Source organism: Vipera berus (genome assembly GCF_964194415.1).
Source record: "Vipera berus genome assembly, chromosome: 2".
Lineage (NCBI taxonomy): Eukaryota > Metazoa > Chordata > Lepidosauria > Squamata > Viperidae > Vipera > Vipera berus.
The window spans coordinates 68,500,658-68,523,737 of NC_138203.1; the positions used below are offsets into that span (position 1 = coordinate 68,500,658).

Consider the following 23,080-nt stretch of genomic DNA (forward strand, 5'->3'; position numbering starts at 1 on the left):
TTCTTCTTCTATATGCCCAGTTTGCTTTGAGAGTTTGCTAAAGGGCAGGTTCCTTTCTGTTCGAAGAGTTCCTAGCACTAACAGTGAAAGCAATGCAGCAAAATGAAAGCAACCTACCGTTCCAAAATTTCCCATGCTTTCCCTTGTGTTGGGGATTTACACACTTCCCATGCAGCAGCTGTAAATTTCCTTGGCAGCTTGTACAGTCATTGTAATTGACCCCTCTGCATGTTTTGCATGTCTTGTAGCATGGTTCACACTCTTCTGTAATTTCATCTTTGTAAAAGCCAGCTCCACAATCTCTCACACATGTCCCACCTGAAGCACAAACACAGAGTCATGCCACTGTTGAGGAAAGTGACAATACAAAACCCACTTTCTGCTTATCAGGTATTAAAGATAGATGATGGGGATTAGAGTCGCACCAATCACTAACACAATAACAGATGCAAGTAATTCTGAAATGAACTGGACACCTAGCCTCTCCAGAAACTATGTCCATGGCTTCCTAAAAAATTGACCTAAAGTACAAACTGATAATTAGAGCTGCTGTGCTGCATTAAACCAATGTTTCTTAGCCTTGGCCACTTTAAAAGAGGTAGACTTCAATTCACAAAATTGCCAGGTTGACAAACACTACATTGAAAAAGCTATGTGATCATGCAGCACTCAGAGATGGTAGTCCCAAAGATGGTTTTCCACGAGGCAACTGGACTTTCTTGCTTTTCTTTGAAGATGCTTCGCTTCTCACCCAGTGACTCGCTATAAGAATGCAGATGAACAGCGGACTGCAAGAGTATAACTCTTTCCATTCCCCACCATCCAGTCAGAGCTGAAGAAGCTTCTTGGATGAGAAGCGAAATGTCTTCAAAGAAAAACAAGAAAGTCCAGTTGCCTCATGGAAAACCATCTTTGGGATAACTATGTTCTGGATGATTGAGAATCTCCATAGGCATTCAGAGATGGGAGGATATTGCAGATAACCATAGGACAGCCTCGCTTCTGAATCCCACAAAAATGGAAGCACCCAGAGTATTAAAAGAATCCTACTGTTTGCACAATTCTATTAGCGTACTCTTCCTATGAACTAAGGTGAGGTATTCACATGGAGTAGATCCATAAAGTCAAATGGTAGCCACAAGTTCACAATGGAAGGCCTGTGCCTTGTTTATATGCGATGCATGCAAAAAGAAGGAATAGAGCCTTGCTCATGCAAGCACAGCTTCCATCTTGACTTTTGGGACACTTGCTCCCCCACACTTCATGGGTGTTTCTGAGACCACATTCTGATTGGGATACTAAAAGATTCTTCTAAAACAGCTAAGGACTGAATGCAGATTCCTTTCTTTGTAAATAATCTAAAATTTTACTTCCATTGGTGAAATATCTTTAATAGAAACTATATTTTAAGCAATATAAGCTTTCAGATATGCCTTATATGAAAGTAATTAAAAATACCAATAACCCTGCAGAGGTTGGCTTATAATGTTTCAGTACATATTGATCTGAGTGCTCAGTACAAAATTTGATTTCTTTGGTAAGTATCTGTAGTAAGAGAACAACAGTTCACAATCAAAGAGAAGTGAAGAGATATCGAGGCATGCAACTCTTAAGGTAACAATAAAAGGCAGATTCCCAAATTGGACTGCATGCTTCCAAATGGCTATGTTGTTGTCTTAATTCAAAAGAGGAATGGGTATATTTTAAAAACATTTTATGTGGAGAAATTATGTAAGAACCATACTGGATCACAAGGGGAGTTTTGCCTTTTCCTGCATTGCCAATGGATGGTGGTCTTGGAAATACTTGGAATATTCTGGATGTGCAAAATATTTGCTGGCCAAGTTCACACAGTTTTGTTTCTGTGTGTGTGTGTGTGTGTGTGTGTGTTTGTGTGTGTGTGTGTGTGATTTCAAAATGTCCCTATGAGTTGCCAGGATAGTCTCAGACATTCTGACTAAAATTATCCAGGTTCATCCTGCTTCTCTTATGATAGAATTTAAATTATTATTTTTTACATATATAACCAGTCATTTGGAAGACTATTATTTCTTTATTTATATAAATTTTATATGGCCATCCATCTTACCAATGTATTTCTGGGTGGCTAACAGGAATTAAAATTATGTTCCAACCAAGTCACAAAAGTGGCTCCCAAAACACTATTCACAAATAGTGAGGTCTTGATTACTGACTCTTATGCCTGGTGAAAAAAGCTAGCTCTTCATGCATTTGTGGGTTTCTGAATGAGAAGATGTGTTTGCATTAGTTGAATTTATTTAGATGCATCATCAAAAGTTTAAGATCAAATGACTCCTTGAAAATTTGAAAAACTATTTCCCAGTTATCCTTACATTTTTCTATGTAGCACACTGAAGTATTTGTGAACAAGTATTTATACAAGTATTTAATCAAAGAAATGAATTTTGAACTGAGGCAATTACCATCTTTTATAAAGATCAACATATTATCCCAACTTCTCCTCTCCTAAAGGCAGGGCTTTTTTTTGTCATAGAACGCTCAGAATGGAGTTCCGGCACCTTTTTTGGATGGAACCTTGTAGGGTAGGCAAGGTGGGTTGCATGACATGTGTGAGTTCCGGCACCTTTTTCTTTTACAAAAAAGCACTGCCTAAAGGACCTACTAAGTACAGAAAATCAGGTAAATGTTTCACTTCTTATATTAGACCTCTGGACCTGTTATAGATTCTGAGCCAAATTTTGTGCTGCAGCTACAAGAGATTTTCTCAGACATAACATCCAGCACTCTGGGGAATTTACCAAATCCATATTATCTTTCATAAAGTTAATTGTATGGGTTTCTTCCCTTCATGAGAAATGTGCTCATTTTTGATTACATAAGCACCACTAAGCACTCCCTTGACAGTAACTAATATTTCATTTTAGTATGCTTTAAGACAGGGGTCCTCAAACGCTGGCTGAGGAATTCTGGGAGTTGAAGTCCACAAGTCATAAAAGGGCCAAGTTTGAAGACCCCTGCTTTAAGATAACTAATAACTATTTGATTTTAGATTTTGACATGTTTTAGCATATGTGGTCCTTACAACGTCTAATCTGATTGTGTCTGGTATCTGAAATAACAAAATAAATAATTAAACATCTCATGTCTTTGATTTTCTATTTGTTACGCTGACTGTGTTCACAATCTACATTCAACAAATTTAAACTGGGGTCCTTATTTTCTCATTTTTTACATCATCCATTGTCTGCCCAAATAGACAGAGCCTATTGTTCTGTAACTGCCTGCTACCGGCCCTGCAGAAAAGGCAGGGACAACCCCTTTTACAAGAAGGCAAGAGGCTGGAATTAAGCCTGCCAAATTTATTAACATAAAAACACAGAGCAAAGAGAGCAAGCACGAACCATGAAACAGGAGCTTTTCAAGCGGTTGCCTTCAGCAAACCAGCCCTCCCACGCATTCCCCTTTTATACAGTTCAGGGCGTGGCTTCTCTCTGCCTCCTTCCGAGGTGCCCCATTGTCTTCCTCTGTTTACTCCTGATTGACTGCCTCCTGCGTCGGGCGTCCTTGAACAGGGCCAGCTGTGGGTCATCTTCATCCACGCTGTCAGGCTCACACAGCTGGGTCTGCGTCGTGACCAGGTGGGAGGGGCCTGGCTGAGGGCTCTGCGGAGCCTCAAGGCCATCATCAGCAAGCTCTTCAACACCCCCCTCCTCCTCCTCTGAGTCGTCCGACCCAACTGCCGAACCCACAGGTTGACCCTGAATCACAACACCTATTCTGTTATCAGTATCAAGTCATGGATATTAACTCTCAATGAAAGGCCTTTGTGTTCCTGGGCTTTTTTGCATGCAGGTCTGGTTGTTTCACTTACCTAGAAGGAAAAAACCTTCTTCACACCAATAGCATTCATATCTGTCACAGCTTTGACAATTGGGTTGACACTCAATGCATATGTGAGAATTGTCATCTGGTGCAGTATTGTGAGGGCACGTTCTGTAACACTGCTGATTGTACCTACCCAAAAGACAAAAGTGAATTGGGGAGAAAAGAGTCATTTGCTACTGGCATTCTTAAATGACAAAAACTGACAATACTAAACAGAAACTAAAGAACACCGAACAAAAGAAACTGACACCGTCTTCCCCTATAAATAAGAAATGTAATATCGCCCTTCCTTCTCCCTTTATTACTTTTAACAGGACAGTCCACAAAACACACTTGAGTATACAGGTAGTCCTCACTTGCTGAATGCAATAGGGACAGGCAACTCTTAAGTTGCTAAGTAGCATCGTTATCACCTGAATTCACAAGTGCTTGAATTGCGATCACATGACTGCAGGGACACTGTCATGGCTGCAGCATTAAGAACCGGTCGCCTCATTTCCCAGTGCTATTGTAACTTTGAATGGTTGCTGAATGAGTGGTTGCTAAGTGAGGACTACCTATACTCAAGATAAACGTTATTCATGCCATGATCTTTGCCATGTTTACCCCAACCAATTTACTTGGGAGTTAGCCTTAAAAGGCCCTTGTGAATCACCTAGAGCAGGGGTAGGCAACCTCGGCTCTTTTATGACTCATGGACTATAACTTCCAGAATTCCTGAGTCAGCATAGCTGAGTCATAAAAGAGCCGAGGTTGCCTACCCTTGACCTAGAGTCGCATAAATAAGACGGGCAGCTATACAAAATGAGTGAATGAATGAATAAATAACACTCATAAAAGAAACATTTCTGTACTACAGAATATTTTTTTGTTTGTTTAAATATTCAAAACCACTTATGGGCACTTGAAAAGCCTTCCCCAAGTGGTGCTTTCCTGATTTGCTTGAGTTTAACTCTGACAATCTCCAAAATCTGTTAACATGTCTGAAGGACTTTCATTTCGGGAAAAGCTGGTCAATAACTTTGAAATAGAAGGCCCTGCTTTCATTTAGGAAAAAAAAAGAGATACAGAGAAAGAAAGAAAGAAAGAAAGAAAGAAAGAAAGAAAGAAAGAAAGAAAGAAAGAAAGAAAGAAAGAAAGAAAGAGAAAGAAAGAAAGAAAAAGAAGAGTGATAAACTTACATATAATAATTATGGATACATGATGTACAGGTTTCTGGGTTATCTGGAATAAATAAGTAACACAAAAGGAATAAAATAATTTGTCAAACCAAATATTTTTTTAAGATCAGGACCATGCAGGCTTTGGATTCAAACACAAAATGTGCACTTCTGCTTGCATCATTATCATCATCATCATCATAATTATCATCTTCATCATCATCCTCGATGGTTAAAATCAAAATGAGATTATCACATTCTGAAAGATTTATGTGCTAACTATAGTGCATGAGAGTCATATTAAGTACACTTGAACTTCTTGAACCCCAACAAATCAGTCCATATAGTGATGATCCTGGTTTAAGATTCTACCAAAATTAGTGTAAGATTACTTCTGGAATATCAGGTGTTTCCCTTTCTTTTCATAGTTAAGGAAAACGATGGTAATAATAATTATATTTATATTATTGTGTCATTTTCTTTTAAGAAGAAGATTTATCATTGTTTTCAATATTATTGCTAGACATATTGCTTTGAAAAATTATTCCTACGTTCTCTGAACAGTAATATTTTAAAAAACTAAAAAGCACCATAAAAATATAAAGGTGTCCCTCAAATCAGACTTTACTCCTGAAGATTGATTGATTTAAACTAGTTATACAGCTGCCCATCTCATAGTGATGATTCTGGGTGATATACAAAAGGTTAAGCCAAATAACAATAAAATCATTATCCAACAATGCACAAACCATGGTGCAGAGTAAGTTTTTTACTTCTCAATATAGTGAACAATGTTGGCATCTGATGGTTTCCCATCCAAATACTAAATATTGTTATTGGACCTTGCTTAGCATTTTCAAGGTCAGACAGGGTGAGGGTTATCAGATGCCAAAGGAGGACATGCCCTTATTTTTGTCATCATGTCCTTCTTTCAGCAGTCTCAAAATCAAATTTTCTTTTCAGTAGCTAACAAGCTTTCTGTTCCTGAGCAGCTTTTTTCAGAGTACAGCACACCCCTAATAAAGACAATCTCAAGTTAATAAGCTCTTGTCTATGACCTTAATTGATTAGTACCTGCCTTGTTACCTGAAATTGACAAGACCTGGATCAGTTACATGCTGAAACTGCTCCAGTATTTTCCTGCCTTTGAAAAACCATCTTTCTGATGTTGGAAAAAGTCATTTCATGTACTTGTAGGCTTAATTACCTTTTTTTGCATTTTTTTAATTGCAATTTTTGTTGTGGATGCCAAGAAACGTACACTTAGGTTGTCTTTCTTCAACTCACCCTGATTTATCCTTCCTCCATCTCCCACCCTTATTTGTCCTCCTTCCTCTCCCACTTCCATTTGTCCTTCTTTCCATTTGACCATGTCCTCCTTCGCCTGTTCTGGCAACATCAGCTAAGTATTTCAGATTTTTAATCAATGATGCCAACATAGCATGATCCCAGACCCTTGGTCACAATATTAACCCTCTGGTGTAAGGAGTTAGAGAACCATGGTCAGGCATGTTGGCTTTATCTGTCCATGTATATGAAATGTTTGGGGCACATATACAGTGCTTGAGGAAAATGTTTTCTCAAAACCACAGAAACAATTAGTTAGAGCAGGGGTCTTCAAACTTGGCTCTTTTGTGACTTGTGGACTTCAACTCCCAGAATTCCTCAGATTATATATATAATCTCTAAGAGATAATCCTCTGCATATAGTTACCCAAGAACTAGCCAGAATCATCCATAGAAGAACTGTGATTGCCTCTGATCAAGATGCCCCCAACAATTGAAGGGACATGAAATTCTGACCTGTCATTCTTCTATTGAACACTACCATGTCTTTATTATTGTCTTGTCTCTGAATATTTCCTGCCTATTTTGTGTTTTGGGTGTAAAACGTATTCTTTTGATAAGTTTTGTTTCATAAACCTATTTAGCTTTTGCCTCATTGTGAATTGATTGCTTTGGAATTCATTAAACTCCTGCCTACATTCAGTGTTGCAAAACATAGAATGGTATATCTCTTAATACTTTTAAATACAGGAACCATATTTCTTTTCCTGCAGTCATTCTATTTTCACTTATGTCTTTAACCTCTTTCCTTTTCTTCTTTGTCCTCTCTTCCACCAACTCATTTTTTACTATGAAAAATTGCTCTGCCTCACCCTGAGAACTCTTCACTGCCCTCGTATGATTCACTAATTCTCTCAACCTAATCAGAAGCCATAAAATCACCTATCATTTTAGATTTGTTCTTTTACCATTTGTACACACAAATAGATTTATCCTTAAATTATATATATGAGACTATCAGGTATTAGACAATCACTATTTTAATTTATTCTTGGGACTCTGAATGGTTCATCTACTTTTCTGTAATTTCTTATCACACTCCCACCCATCCATTCATGTCACCTAGTGGAATAACTTTTTCCTGTAGGCCAGATGCATTTACAATATTGCATACATTCCCCCCAAACTCATCACTTGTTCTTTCATTGTTACTACTCACTGTAATGTGCAATTCTTACTTATATATGACTTTCTATTTTCATATACGCCCATAATAATTAAGAGTTTTTTAGTGGTTCCAGTAACAAAGTGCCTAATAGTATTTGGTAGTTTTACACAGAGCAGGACATACTTAATCCATGGCATCACCATGTAATTTAGAGAAAACTCCTGCCTAAAACCTTGTGGAGATCCTTTTAATACAGTGCTTCTCAATTTCAGCAACTTTATGAAATACAGAATTCTGGGAGTTGAATTCTGCACATTGTAAAGTTGCTGAGGTTGAAGGTCACTGTTCTAATGCATTGAATTATCTTGTGAGATCACCAAAGATTTGACTCAGTGTCATACTGTGTGCCACTCTTGGTTATGAGTCCCGGCAGATCCTTCAATTTGTATGCTCTAACAATACTTAAACAGATCCAAAATGTTGCCTGTTTAGGACTGAATGACTCAAAGAGCCTAAAAGTCTTTCAAAACAAGTATGGTGTATATGTTAAAAACTGTTAAGCATAACTTGTGAGCACAGCATCCGTGGTATTGGGTTACTGCTCTACTGTGGCTGTGTGAATCACCCTGTAGACCAGGGGTCTTCAAACTTGGCAACTTTAAGACTTGTGGGCTTCAACTCCCAGAATTCCTCAGCCAGTCCTGTCTGGCTGAGGAATTCTGGGAGTTGAAGTCCACAAGTCTTAAAGTTGCCAAGTTTGAAGACCCTTGCTGTAGACTAAAATGGCCCTAGTATAATTGAATTTCAATCCCACACAAAATAGGCAACTATCATGAATGCCATTTTGAATGTTTCACCACACTCTGCAGACAATCCTGAATGATATAAAAACAGAATTCTCTTATTTGGCCAAAGAAAAGAACAATGTAATTGGTGCACACATGCACCCCCAGACAACAATCTCCTCAGCGAAGAAAAAAGTACAGCTTTCCACATGCTATGGCTTTCACTCAAAAATGTCATGGTCCTGAATAAAACCAGCATTTCCCAGTTGCCCAGATTTTGTCCTCCATTTTCTCTCCCTTTCTATTCCATTTTTGCCTCCATGTACAGCTTTCAACAGTCAATTCATCTCTTAGAAAGCTATTAGAAACAGGTCAATAATATACCATATGGTGTCTGCCTTTATTAAATCAGCTTTTAGCCCTGCCTCAGCCTGGGAACCACTCTTTTGAATCAGCTAAGCTGCATCCTGGATTCTCCTCCTTGCCACCAACATTTAATCTTCCAGGAACCGGCAATTGTTTTTGGAGATATTTTCATGAATCCCCCAGCTGGAATTTTTTCTGTGTAGTATCAGTAGTTAATGAATCAAGAGTATGTCTGACCATTAAACACTGTGATTTTTCTGGGTCAACTTGATCTGATTTAATTCTAAAGTCATAGCTCCCACCAATATAATTTTGCCAAGATTTCTGAGAACAAAAATAATTAAACTAAAAAAGTAGTTAAACTTCAGCATGTCTTTTAAAGGGCGAGTGTATACAGATCAACTTAGATGTAATTGAAAAAGATATTCAATAGGGATCTGAAATACAGGTAGTCCTTGAGTTATGACTACAGTGGAAACTGCCCATCACCGTTGTAACTCATAATGGTAGTAAAATGTGTCAGTCACGTGACCAACCTGAGTTTATGACCTTTTTTGCAGTGGTCATTAAGTGAATGCCATGACTGTAATGCAAACTAATGGTTCATTATGGGTGCAGTTTTGTCAAAAACCAGAAATAAATGCTGGCTTTCGGTACAACTTTTGTAAAATGTGGTCACATGACTGGGGGACACCGCAAATGGTTATTAATGCACCCATTGCCAACTTCAAATTTGGATAAAAAGTTCTCCCCGGGTAGATGTTTCAAATGGTCACTAAGCTAACTAATAAGTCATAGGTTGAGGACCACCTGTAATCACACTGCAATTCGACTAAAGGTTGTGTTGCCAACCACCCAAGTTTAAGCATTTAATCTCTTCTTTCTTCTGAGTGTTATTTAGCTGACAACTATTTAAAAAGAAAACAAAACATATGAAGCATGGGAAGTATTTTTTTTTGTCATGGAAACAAGTATACCACTAATGTATTTTTAAGATAGTAAAACTTCAAACATTTAGATTGTCCTGTGGTAGAATTTAAAATTGTTCATAGTAATGTAATACATCTTCTTTAATGTTTTCAAAGATAGAAAAACATGCAAACATAACTAAGGAAGACCAAAGTCATGATGTAAATTATCTGCAATCAAATAGTTTGAAGGTTTTTGAATAATTTAAAACAGCTGTTCTGGAAGGCGGTAGTACAACATACTCAAAGCATTTAGTTAGAGATACTTCTCTGAAAGGCCCCACTGGTCTTCACAGAGATATTACCATTATACTCAGAAAGTAGGCAGAGCCAAGATTTTAAAAGTATCAGGAATAAAACAGAATTACTCTTCATGGATTTAATAACTTTCCTTTTTGCATTGTTTAGCATGAGAATCCCAAGACTAATGCGTTTTTTCTCTCTGTGAACTTCAACTTCAAAATTGAAGTTCACAGATCATCAAAGGGCCATAGTCCCCCCCAACCCACACTGAAGCAATCCCTCAAATTATTTCCAAAGTTTTTCTGAGATAATGCCACCCTAAATAGAGAGATAGAAAAAGAAGTGAACCAAATTTTTAAAATGCAACATACCTGAGTTGCAGATGAGGCATCCTTCAGGGCAAGGAATGCAATTTTCTGAGTCGAGGCCTTTGACTTCCCCTGACAATAAAAGTTTGGTTTTCCTCAGAAAAGGTACACATGCATGCACGCACACAAATACACACATAAAGGGAGTACCATACTTTGGATTCAAAGGTTTAAAAACAGCTTCAGAGCACATGGCAACAACTCCTAGCTACATTGCTTCCTGAGATTTCAGCACATGGGCCAAGTTTGATCCCAGGAAACTCCTGTTTCTGAAATGCTATATATGCCTGCCATGTACTCTGAAGCCCCTTGTTGCTTCAGAAAGATGTCTTGCAAAGCTTTGAGTGTGCTCTCATAGGTGAGGCATAAGTGTGCTTTGATGTTCTGAAATGTTCCAAATTCATTGCTGTGAGGAGGGGGAAGGTTGCTGTCAGAAGAATAATTTGGGGTTCCAATTCAAGCCGGAGTTGTACAAGAATAAATAAAAATGAGATCCAGACAGCTGTGAGGAAAGAGGAAATATTTATTCCTTAAAGGAAAATAGTTTGCCTTTAAGGGCAACTGCAGAAAAATGGGGTACATCCGCAGATTTTTATAGGGGGAGCTTGTCCAGGGTGTGGAAGTGTCTACATGTTGATTATAGGGTGACACCTGAGGTGTGTGTATATGCGTAGGTATGTATTCTTGTGAACATGCAGTTAAGCTGCAATTTAATTAACTCTATTTGTGTTTGCAGACCTAATCCTTTGATATGTAGATTAGGTCTAGGTAACTTATTTGGAGATTTGAGGAAGTTTGGATAAACGATTTTTCCCAGTTGCTATTTTTACTTGATTAATTTAGTTTCAGATTGATTGTCAATTATCTAGTGGAGACGCCGATTCTCAGACCATTGTGGATTCTGTTAATGTTTTAAAGGAAGATGGAAACAGTATAAAGAATAAAAGATATTTGATATAAAACCTCTCACATTGCATTGTAAGAAGCCTTACCTTTTTTGCATTTGTGCTCTTGGCAGTTGTTATTAATGAGAGAATATCCCTCTGAGCACCTTTCACAGCTGGTTTGATTCAGGCACTCTTGACAGTGCTCAAAGCAAGGTGCACAAGTACTGTTCTCCTCAGAAGGATAGAAGCCCAAGGGACAGCTCCTCCTGCATTCTCCCAGGTAGAGGAAACGCAGATGGCCTTTCTTATCTGGAGGAGGGAAAGCCAGATTAAGCAGAGCCAAACTCCTGGAAGCATTGTTTTAAAGACCCAGGATTGTGCTGGAAGAAGTCTGATGACTTAGTGAGAGAACAGTTCTAAAGACTGTAAACACTACAGAGGAAGCCCTATCAAACTTAGTGGGAATCACCTCCTTGTTATCTGTACTTTTCAGATGTGTGAGGACTCAGCCCAATCATTCATTATCTTCCTTTTTTGCTGACGTGAAATGATGAAACCTGGTAAACTGCTCTACCATCTTGAGGACAGCTCTCATAAAACAGTAACAATTAGCATGGAATGAGCCTTCCTTCCTTCCTTTCTTCCTGCCTGCCTGCCTGCTTGCCTTCTTGCCTTCCTGCTTGCCTTCTTTCTGTTGAAAGAAAAATCTTCATCGGGATCCAGTCCAGCTGGGAATAATCAAAATGGAGACTGCTTTAGAAAGAAGGTTGTAGTTTATTGAAGAGGAGAGCCAGACAGAAAGACAGCTCTGGGAAAGCTGACCACACATAGCTGGGTGGGTTTTTATACCTTCTTGAGCTTTTGTTTGGAGTTGTTCCTGTGGCATGAACTTCAACTTGAGTCTGCCTTTCTGGTATTCTGATGGTGGTAAGTTAATCCTTTTATGTCCAAAATCATATCCTGCTTCCCTAGGGCTGTGATGGATGACTGTTGGATTATTTGGTGTCAGGGATTGTTGATTCTAGGGATCTTTTTCTAATCCAAGCTTCCTGGCTCCAATCTTTCTGACAAGATTATCAAATCTGCATTTCTGCAGACCTGGTTTCTGTTTGGAGCAAAGAGACTTGGTATGTGTGTGTGTGTGTGTGTGTGTTGGTTTCTGCATTTAAGATCCTTTAGGAAAATATATTCTGCCTTTTTAATATTTCCCAAAATATTTCTTTCTCTGGATTCTTCCCACACTTCCTTCCTTCCTTCCAAAACGACTCCTGCAATCCCATGATTCCTGCATCCCTATCCTGGTCAATGTGTTTATTCCTGCTTCATGAGTTCCTGCAAACACTTCAACTTTGGTGAAGATTTGTAAGGTAAGTTGAATAAACAAAACCTACCATAAATAAGGCAACTGCCTGCTGGCTGGCAAGCAGCTTCCCCTTCCCAAATCCTATGCTGTTTGCCCATGTGCCCTTACTATTTGCATACTGCATGACAAAGTCTCAAAAGTGCATATTTTGATATGTATATGTTCTTTTGTGTACAGTATAGATTTGAGATATGTGATCAAATACATTTGCTAACCTACTTGTAATGTAGGCCATTTCTACACATATTGATTTAAAGAAAATTTTCCATGGACATCAATTACTCTGACATGGTTTGCTTGTGGGGCTGGTTTACCTGGCTGTGGACATTAAGATCCTCATTTTAAAAAATTGCAGAAAACATTTGATTCCAGCCTAGTCTGGAAATCTATGGCATTTTTTTTCCTGCTCTATCATTCAATACTTTGAGGATATAGCTACCCAAACCTCAGATATCTCTGGCCTGTTGCAGTTTTATTCAATAATAAAAATCAAGACAATTTATAAGTCCACAATATAATATAATCCTTTGAGGGTTGGGATTTTCATTCTTAATATTTGGGAAATATAGGGACTATATCAGTTGGGGTAATTATGCAAATGAGGTATGTCTATGTCACATACACACTGGATTTCTTTTTTTAAAAAAAACTTTAGTAAGGGGAAGGGTTTTGTAATTGGATACTACACTTTCTATGAGCTTTCTGCTTTGAAAGAGTGTTTTGGCAAACATAATTAAAATAAGCTGCAACATGAGGTGTTGAGAGGCACATGGAGCCCTAGGATCCCCATGGGGGTCTCTTTAGCCCCAAAAGGTATATGACTTCAAAAGGAGTTTGGCTTTGTGGAGAACTGGGAAATCTAATAAGATTAAATCATCCAGAAACAGAATTGCTAAGCAGACTTTGGGGTCACTTCGATTCTTAAAATATCTTGTTTCCTCTCATAAACCAACACTATTATTTTCTTTTTAAAATGTGCTTAACTAAATTAATGAAGGGAAGTCGTAATAACATAAATAAAAATTTCTTCTATCCAAAGAGCCTGAATGTAACTTCCATTTATTTAATTCATGCTGGTTTTAGAGTCATTAAGTTATATTCAGTGCAAAATTATATTTGTATATTTTCCATGCATTGTCTAGCTGGATCAACAACTTGTGGACATTTATTATAGCTGGAGCTGACCCATCCACTTCATTTTATTAGAAATTATAGACAACAAGAAATATCAGAATTACATTTACTTCTGCGTGCATGAATTCTGGCAGACACTCTTTAAATAAGATAAAGTTGTTACATGCATAATATGGTTTCAAGGGAATGGTGATCAAAGAAATCGCACGCAGGTTTTTTTTCCTGTGCTCATTCCTAATCCTTGAACGTAAAATCACTGTTTATGTAATTTGATTCAGAATTTTCTGTGTCAATCTGAAAGGCAATGCCTTTAGCTGAGGACAAAGCCATAGCAATGGTTAATACTGAAAAGTACAATTAAATGCCTGCCTTAGATTTCATCGCCCTTCCACTCAGCTTTTTCTAAAGGACTGGAGGAAATAAAAAGCTTGGCCCCATCCTGTCTCCCAACTGGTAGTCAAGATGGCTTGTTCCTGACATTGGTTTTTAAAAAGATGGGATTGCTTATTATCTTTGGAACCAATGCCTAATTAATGGACATTCTTCTGATAGCCAATACTGAATACCTGAGATTTAGTACTATAATATATTGGGCTTTCTAGTATACGGAAAGAAGAGATCAAGTAAATATCACCCAGACCAATGTTATATGCATCTACTCATGTGTTGGAATTTTCTTTTTCCTTAAAATCTTTTGCATATCCCTCCCCCCCAATATACTCTGGAAGATTATTTAGGTGTTCAGACTGGAGAGAGAATGGAATAGGTGAGAAGAATTCTTCCTACCTCATGTTAATCAGTAGAAGAACATTAGATTCCAGACACACAATATAAATAAAACTGAATTCCCACTATTGCAACAAAATCCCATGGTTATTTTATCCTCTAGATGTTGCGGTATAATTAACAGAAAATAAATGGGAGGAAAAAAGAGAATGCCTTACCTCTAGCACAGCTAGTGCATTCATTAGATTCACTTCCACTGCATTCCGTACAGGACTCATGGCAAGGCTGACACTGCTTGTTAAATTCAAATTTCCCTCTAGGGCATTGAACAACGCAGCGCCTGTCATCCAAAACTCTACTGCAAAAAAAAAGTGGGGAACATAACATTAGAATTAAGTAACTGAAGAATAACTTCCTTTTAGAGAATGAACTTAAGCCAATCTGGAGATCTGCTTCCATATTCAGTTATATTCCACATATTCTTTGTACTTTGCTCTATTTTCAGTTTGAAAAGTATTTATGACACCTCACAAGCTAAACTTTGAACTTCAAATTGATCTGGCTAATTTCTCAAGCCTTTTATAAAACTCCTTGATACTGTTTTCCAAGAGGTGAGGACTATTGTCGCTTTCCAGACTTAGGGAGCACAAGTGGTTAGATCAAATGCAGCAACATATTATGTCAAACCATTTTTCATTTATGTTGAGCTACTGTTTATGTTTTATGCTGGTCCTTATATTTTCATGTAATATTTTACACTGATGGTTGTGAACTGGGGAATCATTTACGCTTGTGCAAAACATTCAGGTTTACAACATTCTCCAATATCACCACTAATATTTCTTATTCATTTATCTATAAATAATCACACATCCTCGTTTACTCCTTGTTCTATGATGAGACATTTACTAAACATTTATTCATCCTCATGCATACTTTATTTCCATTATATTGTTCTTATCTCATTCACTAAACAATATTCAGCTCCACATTCATGGGAAACTAATTCAAAACCTTTCACTCTCTACAAGATACAGTAAACTTTTCTTATATAAAAGTGCTCTTTGTGTTTATATGTTTTACTGAACTTTCATAACTTATTACTATTTTACTTAGATCCTTATTGTATGTAACTCAGTTCTAATTCTGAACTTGGGCTGTATCTGATAGTGGGGCCCAAATTGTGAAACAGATTTTTCTGCAGGAGCTTTTGTTATATTAATGTCTAGAATTCTTCCAAATTTCCATTGAAAATGCAAGGGAGCCAGAGGAAAAAGTATGTACGTGATGAAATTATTTACTATTGTGTATTCCTAAACTCTTTTTTTTATCAACTCACAGATATTGTTCACCAGTGTAAATATAATTTCTGCATTTCCCCAGGTTTTTCAATTTCATTTTTTCCCTATATATATTAAGGAACAATATATTTTTCTCCTTTCAGGATGAGAAGCACATTATGTAAGTCATAAGGGGCAACATAAAATGGTTCATTCCAGTCAATGATGGATTATAAACTCAGATTATAATTGTTTTCTATCAGTTCACAAAATAGCTTGAATTAAATGCAGTAAACATGGATGGTATTGTAACTCCTACATGGATAGAAATTATTTAATAAGAATGGCTTACTTTGCATTGCATACAATGCAGTCCTTCGAAGTTGGTCCTGTGCATTTAGAACAGGAAGCATCACAGAACTGGCAGTGACCAAGAAAATCAATATATTCTCCTATAAAATAAAGAGTTTATTTATTACTAAATTTCTGGTTGATTTAAAGTCACATGCTATCAACAAAACAAAACAAAAGGTATGGTTATTTGCTGAAATTTGCAAATGAATATGGTATTACAAATATTTCCTGGAAAAGCTGCTTACAAAGGAAGTTATTTTAATTCAGTATTAGAGTAGAATGTGTCTTGAGCAAAAACTTACAGCATCTGCCATACAACACTCTAGACCAGGGTTCTGCAACCTGGACAACTTTAAGACTTGTGGACTTCAGCTTCCAGAATTCCTCAGCCAGCATAGCTGAAGTCCACAAGTCTTAAAGTTGTCCAGGTTGCAGACTCCTACGTCTAGACTTAACAATTGTTGATAAGAATGACAAAAAGTCGGAATAGTAGACATTGCAATACTGGGAGACACCAGAACAGGAGGGGAAAAAACTGGAGAAATTACAAAAATATAAAGACTTGCAAATAGAAGTAAAATGACTGTGGCAAAAGAAAGCAAAGGCAGTGGCAATAGTAATAGGTGCTTTGGTGCAATTCCAAAATAGCTGAAGTGTCACTTGAACTCTATCAGCATTGACAAAAATCACCATCAGTCAATCGCAAAGGTAGCTTTATTTGGAATTGCTTACAACCTGGATGATACTTTCAATACCACCAAACACCAATATCTGCCTATCCCAGCTCAATTGAGAAGAACTCAATTGAGAAGAACTCAATGGGTAGGGGAAAAAAATTGCCAAATCCAGTCTAAACATCAGCTGACAATGTGACCAATCATAATAATTTAATAGCAGGAACAATCATACAAATAATTCTTTCTTGGAGTGAGAAGTTGTTGATTATAGTATGAAGCTGAAAAACACTGCACATAGAATGCAGCTCACAAATTTGGATTATGTTGCAAATCTTCAGTACTGAGCATCAGAGGAAGAATCAAAAGCATTCTTTAAAATAGTAAATAATACATTATGGATGTAGGTGGGCGTTTCCAATGTAGGAACAAGTAAGGTAATTTCCCTGAAGGCGTAGATTACTCTTCCATTCATATATTACGTAGTAATGTAAAAGAGGAAAATCTTCTATAGAAACTTTTAGTAAAATTTTAAAACATTTGTAAGACTATTGGAATGGTGCATGTAACTTTTAAAAACTTTACATACAGGTTTCATACAAATTAGCATGAAAGGTTTTCTGAAACCTGAATAAGAATTTAAATGAGTTGGTGTATAGTTTGGAAGATTTCATTATAACTTATGCCAACAAGCCATTCACATGAGCTGAAAAAACAAAACAAAATAAGAGTCAGTGATGACTACCTGAGGTAGGAGGCATGAAATAACTAATAAAATGGTAGAGGAGGTTAAAAAATGAGAATATTATATTAATTTATAAGCCAGTTTGTATAGAATGTGACATCAGAGATTAAAAAAAAGCTGAGGATGGGGAAAATGGAATATATTGTTTATGTTGATAAAATAAGGGCATTTATCTTCTAGAAAAATATTAAGCATTAAGTTAGGTCTATTGGTTACAGCACCAGGCTAGAAAGCAAAAGACCATGAGTCCTGCTTAGCCACGAAACCCAGCTGACTTTGAGCCAGTCATTTTCTATCAACCTAACCCTCCTCACAGATATGGGGAAAATGGGAGGAGGAAGGTGTGCTGGGTATATTTGCTGCCTTGAGTTATTTGTAAAAATAATAAAGGTGGGAAATAAATAAACCAATATACAATAAATAAATATACAATAGCTGATGGGAAATAAAATATTTTGAAAATGTTGTCAGTATAAGAAAAACCCAAATATATTTTGGACAAAAATGGTCCGATTCAGCATAAATAAGGGTGTAGATAAGCAAACCTATTGGAGATAGATAAATGACACCTGTCTGGAGGAATTTCCTGCACAAAGTTTTTTTTAAAATTCCATTTATATCCCGCCCTTCTCCGAAGACTCAGGGCGGCTTACAAGCTTAGCAGTAGCCTTCATTCTATGTATATGCCTGCTTATTAAAGCTTTCACACATCCCCCAAGTGGTATTATTACAAAGTCAGCTTAATTGCCCCCAACAATCTGGGTCCTCATTTTACCTACCTCGGAAGGATGGAAGGCTGAGTCAACCTTGAGCCTGGTGGGATGAGAACCTGCACTAATTGCAGGCAGCTGGTGTTACTTAAGGAGGCATTAGCCCACTGCTCCACCAAGGCTCTTGAAGTTGGCTTCAAACACAGCTGGAATTCTCTGTAACAAATGAACTGCTCTGCATTGGGGATTTGCAAATATTCACCGAATTCCAGGAACCGTTAGCACATTTGTGTCTCGCAAAGAAAAAGAAAAAACTCAATCTTTCCACCTTGCTTATTTTTTTGGCACACATTATTTTTGTTTTCTTTCTTTATACTGTACCATAATGACTAAGAAAAACATTCAGGAAGAAATGAAGATATTTATTCATTTCTACCCTGGACAGAGCAAGCCACGCTTTGATTTCTTCCAAGCTTGGATATATCTTAGAAAAGAATAACTCTCCTCCCATACATTTGTACGTCAGGTTTGCTGTAAATCAGATACAGCTAAATCTCAGGTTAAATTGGTTATTTTGTAGAGATTAAGTGACTTTGTAGAATAAAGTAGGATTCTTTCAAAGTACTTGGAACTGAATTTGTTTCAGTTCTGGTGGAATGTTTAACCTCTGTAATAGTTTGCTCAAGCCAGAAAGAGGAGCAAGGAAGGAAAGAAGGAAGGAAGGAACGTGATCATAGCATCCTATTAGTGGGATATTTTAGGAACTGGAAAAAAAGGTGGAACTGAAAAAAGTCAGATGACAAATAAGACAGAGCTTTGCATAGAGCGATGAAGCTCAAAATGTTGACCTGAAAATCCTCCTGTCAGTGGGATGTAATTTTAAATTTCCTAAATATTGGGGGTTAACTGGCATCTGGCCTTTTCACAATAGAAATGCAGTCCAGGAAGGTCTCATACTGTTCTGTACCAGCCTGCTACCGGCCCTGCAGAAAAGGCAGGGACAACCCCTTTTACAAGAAGGCAAGAGGCTGGAATTACGCCTGCCAAATTTATTACTACAAAAACAAACGGAACAAGACAAACCAAGAAACAGGAGCTTTAAGAAACAGGAACTATCCAAGCGGTTGCCTTCAGCAAACCAGCCCTCCCACACATTCCCCTTATATAGAGTTCAGGGTGTGGCTTCTCTCTGCCTCCTTCCGAGGAGCCCCATTGCCTTCCGCTGTTTACTCCTAATTGACTGCCTCCTGCGTCGGGCGTCCTTGAACAGGGCCAGCTGTGGGTCATCTTCATCCACGCTGTCAGGCTCACATAGCTGGGTCTCCGTGGTGACCAAGTGTGAGGGGCCTGGCTGAGGGCTCTCATCAGCAAGATCTTCAACCCCCTCAGCAAGGTCTTCAACACCCCCCTCCTCCTCCTCTGAGTCGTCCGACCCAACTGCCGAACCCACAGGCTGACCCTGAATCACAACACATACTAACTACACTGCACAACCACAGGGGCCAAGACATCCTTTGCAATTCTCAATAGTAACATGAGTAGCAGACCAAGCATGGCAATAGCAAAAGAGCCCAGGACAAAAAGCAGAAACTGAAAGAATTCATGCCTTCTTAAAGCAGCCCCAATAACAGCTGCACTGCAGAATAGCAACAACAGAGAGAAACACATAGGAACTTGGAGTTGCTGGACAAGGCATTGAGGGAACAGATTGAGCAAAGAGGCAACCAAGCCAACTGGAAGAAGACAGTCCTCAAAACATTGTTCATATGGTTTGTATCAGTGTGGTATTTGTGACCACGGGATTGTCTACATTTCTGTTTGTTGTTGATGGGATAAAAGAGTAAAACATGATATATAGTTGGATCAGTATCATCTAAATATGCCAGCCCTGAGACCCATGGTACTGTATACAAATATCCCTCTGATGGCTGTTGTTGCCATTCTCAGCTTCCACAACCTCCTAGTTTGATTAGAATAAAATGCCTACTTCTTATTTAATTACACTGTGAAAATCTTATAAAAATAGTAGTGATTCGCTAGTATTTGGCACTATCGTTGTATTTGCAGAAGCTAACTGGACTGAGAAACCAGTGGGTCAAAAATTCTAGGTAGATCTATTTCAGTCCAGTACCTAAAATAAACAAAAATAAAATGTTAATATATGAGAAGGCTAGAGGGAAGTACTGTCTTTGAAAAGAAGCTGAATTCTGTGAATAATTTTGCAGGTTTACCAGCATAAAACAAAGCTCAGATGGTGTGTATAAATGAGCTACACAGGTGTGAGGAATCTGTTTTCCTGAAAGGTATTTACATTTCTGCATTTTCTTCACACACACACACACACACACACACACACACACACTTCTCCAATGCATGATGTAAAAATTTAGGATCTTACCATGTAATAGTAGAAGTACATTTTCTTGCCAATTTTTCATGGAGAATGAAGGAAAGGGGTGTGTTACATTTTCAGAAATCTTACCATAGTTACAAAATTTAACCTTGCTGAAGCCTGTCCCCTAATATAGAAAAACAAGTTGAAAAAAAAATTCAGCCTTCATGTTCTGTTTTTCTTTTTAGTTGTTTGTATTTATGGTTATTTCTCGCGTTTCCTCCACATCCTCAAAGTAGTTTATACAGGAATTATCTTTCATGTCATCTCCGCAACAGCAGCCATGTGAGGTATGTTATGATGTTAGAGCAGTATTTTCCATCATTGGTGACTTTAAGATGTGTGGCCTTCAACTTCCAGAATTCCCTAACCAACTATGCTAATTTTATTTCACATTGACTCCATCCTTGTACCAAATTACAGTAACATTCTTTGAAAAAAAAGAATGTAGTCCAGGTTCCATAATAATAAATAATAAACCTTTATTGTCAAAGTACAACATGTGTACATTGAGATTAGCTGAGCCTCCCCCCGTGCTCTCTCCCCCCAACACACAGTGACAACAAACCCTCCATCCCACCACACTATGTTAACCAACTACACCACACACTGGCCTCCTGACTGAAACATACTTCTACATGACACCTCATGCTTGCCTGGGGCTGGAATGAATTTGTGGGACTTGAAGTGTCTCTAAACTCAGACTTATAAATAGACTTAAGACATAACTGAACTTAAAACCCATTGCTTCTTTTATAATTGCCAGTCGTCACCACTACCATCATTTCATATATTCTCTGTCGGTCTACATAGTGCCAGCATACAAAACCAGAGCATGTTTGAGACCTTTGTTACAGCTGAAGTTTACAAAATAGTTAAAAAATAATACCAAGGGTTATTGTCTTTTCAACAAGAGGAATGGGACCTGTGCTTCGCTGCAAAGTAATATGTACTTTATTAATACTGCTGCAAAAGTTATAAAGCAGAGAGTGAAAAATATCCCTCATTTTCTGTTGGTTGCTCACTCAGCCTGCCCTATCTGTCCCAAATATAGCTTAATAGCAATGATATATATTAAAATGCAAACTGTAGCAGCATTGCACAATGATCTTGATCTTCATTGGTTTCATACCAATACGAAATGTAAAGTTATCTTTTTCAATATAAATTTCATATGTTTTTTCCTGGCATGAAATGGATCTATGTAATTGTGATGTACAGAAAATATTTTACTATTCTGTACTACTCTGCTACTTTACTACACTGATTCTACTATACTACAGAGTGCTGTAAGAATATAATTATGCTGCAATTAAGCTGGCATGTAATTATGCCAACAGTACATTGCGCAAGAGTTTCATAGCGCAATAAAAGTTGACAGCAGTGTAATGAAAAATAATGTTCTCACTGACAGTTTCTTTGGGTGTCCTTTGGGGCTTATAATAATTTAATTTACTGAAGTAGCCGAAGGACCGCTCGGGACGACAGGCTAGTTAAACAACAAGTTTATTTAGAGCAAGACAACATTGAATGACTTGTTCGGCTTTTATAGCCGACAGCTGGTCGCGAGGACCAATCAGCAGTGTTTGTTTTGGCGCCGTGTCAGACGGGGACCAATCAGCGTCGTCTTCTTCTGACAGCTCCGGCTTCCGCGTGGTGTGGTGTTTTGACAGCCGCGAGCTGTCAGTGGTTGCGCCTGCGCAGTGCGGTGGACGCTTTGACAGCTCAGGCTTCTTCACGGTCCGGAGTTTGACAGCCGCGAGCTGTCAGTGGAGGCGCCTGCGCAGTGCGGGGAACTTTGACAGCTGTCAAAGTTCCCGCGTGTATTCCTGTCAAGCGGCTTTACTTAAATACCTTGACGATGCCCTAATATTTATACTTGTTAACATATGTACACTTCCATTGAAGAATGTTTACATATACAATACACCCCTTACCCCTCCCCTGGTGCGTTTCTTTCCTCTTGGATGTTTGAACCAGCCCATTGATAGTCTTTTAGATAGGTGGGTGGTTTCCGATTCCTGGTTGATCGGCGAAGGGGCGGTGGGTGGTCTGGGTCTAGTTCTTCATTTTGATGTTCAACTTCCTGGTTTGGGATAGGCAGCATTTCCGGTGGGGGATGTACGTCGGCACTGGTTGGTTGCTCAGCATCGTGTGGCGGTTGTCTGGGTCTGAGCTGGTCAATATGGCGGCGTATGTTGCCCTGTGCCTGTGTAGCTATAAGGTATGAGATGGGCCCTGTTTGTTTTATTACAGTCCCTTGGACCCACTTGTTTTTATCTGTGTATGATCTTGCCCATATTAGTTGACCAGGGTTAAGTGTGCGGCCGGGGTGGGGGTGTTGTGGTTCTTCTGGGTATGTGTCGGGGTGCAGTCTGTCGAGACGTGTTATTAGCCTCCTTCCCCATCTTAATTCCGCTGGTGATTTGCCGGTTGTGGAGCATGGCGTTGTGTGTTGTGCTAAGAGGAACTGGCTGATGCGCCTCTGCCAGTTCCCTTTAACGAATTTTTTTAATGCTTCTTTTGTGGATCGTACCATAATTTCAGCCATCCCGTTTGACGATGGGTGGAACGGCGCCGACGTGACCAGCCTAATACAATTC

At 38.3% G+C, this 23,080-nt stretch overlaps 1 protein-coding gene across 1 annotated transcript in view; it reads right to left on the bottom strand.

Annotated features, from left to right (window-relative positions):
• The window catches only part of PCSK5 (proprotein convertase subtilisin/kexin type 5), a gene marked incomplete at both ends in the record, with an annotated part of 222,828 nt that overhangs the window by 24,476 nt on the left and 175,272 nt on the right, over positions 1 to 23,080 (bottom strand). Inside the window, 6 exons of the mRNA XM_081318873.1 lie at positions 118 to 318; positions 3,854 to 3,996; positions 5,049 to 5,091; positions 11,205 to 11,408; positions 14,541 to 14,677; positions 15,955 to 16,054. Of these exons, the coding sequence (XP_081174999.1) occupies positions 118 to 318; positions 3,854 to 3,996; positions 5,049 to 5,091; positions 11,205 to 11,408; positions 14,541 to 14,677; positions 15,955 to 16,054 (828 nt within the window). The remainder of the gene's footprint in view (positions 1 to 117; positions 319 to 3,853; positions 3,997 to 5,048; positions 5,092 to 11,204; positions 11,409 to 14,540; positions 14,678 to 15,954; positions 16,055 to 23,080) is intronic.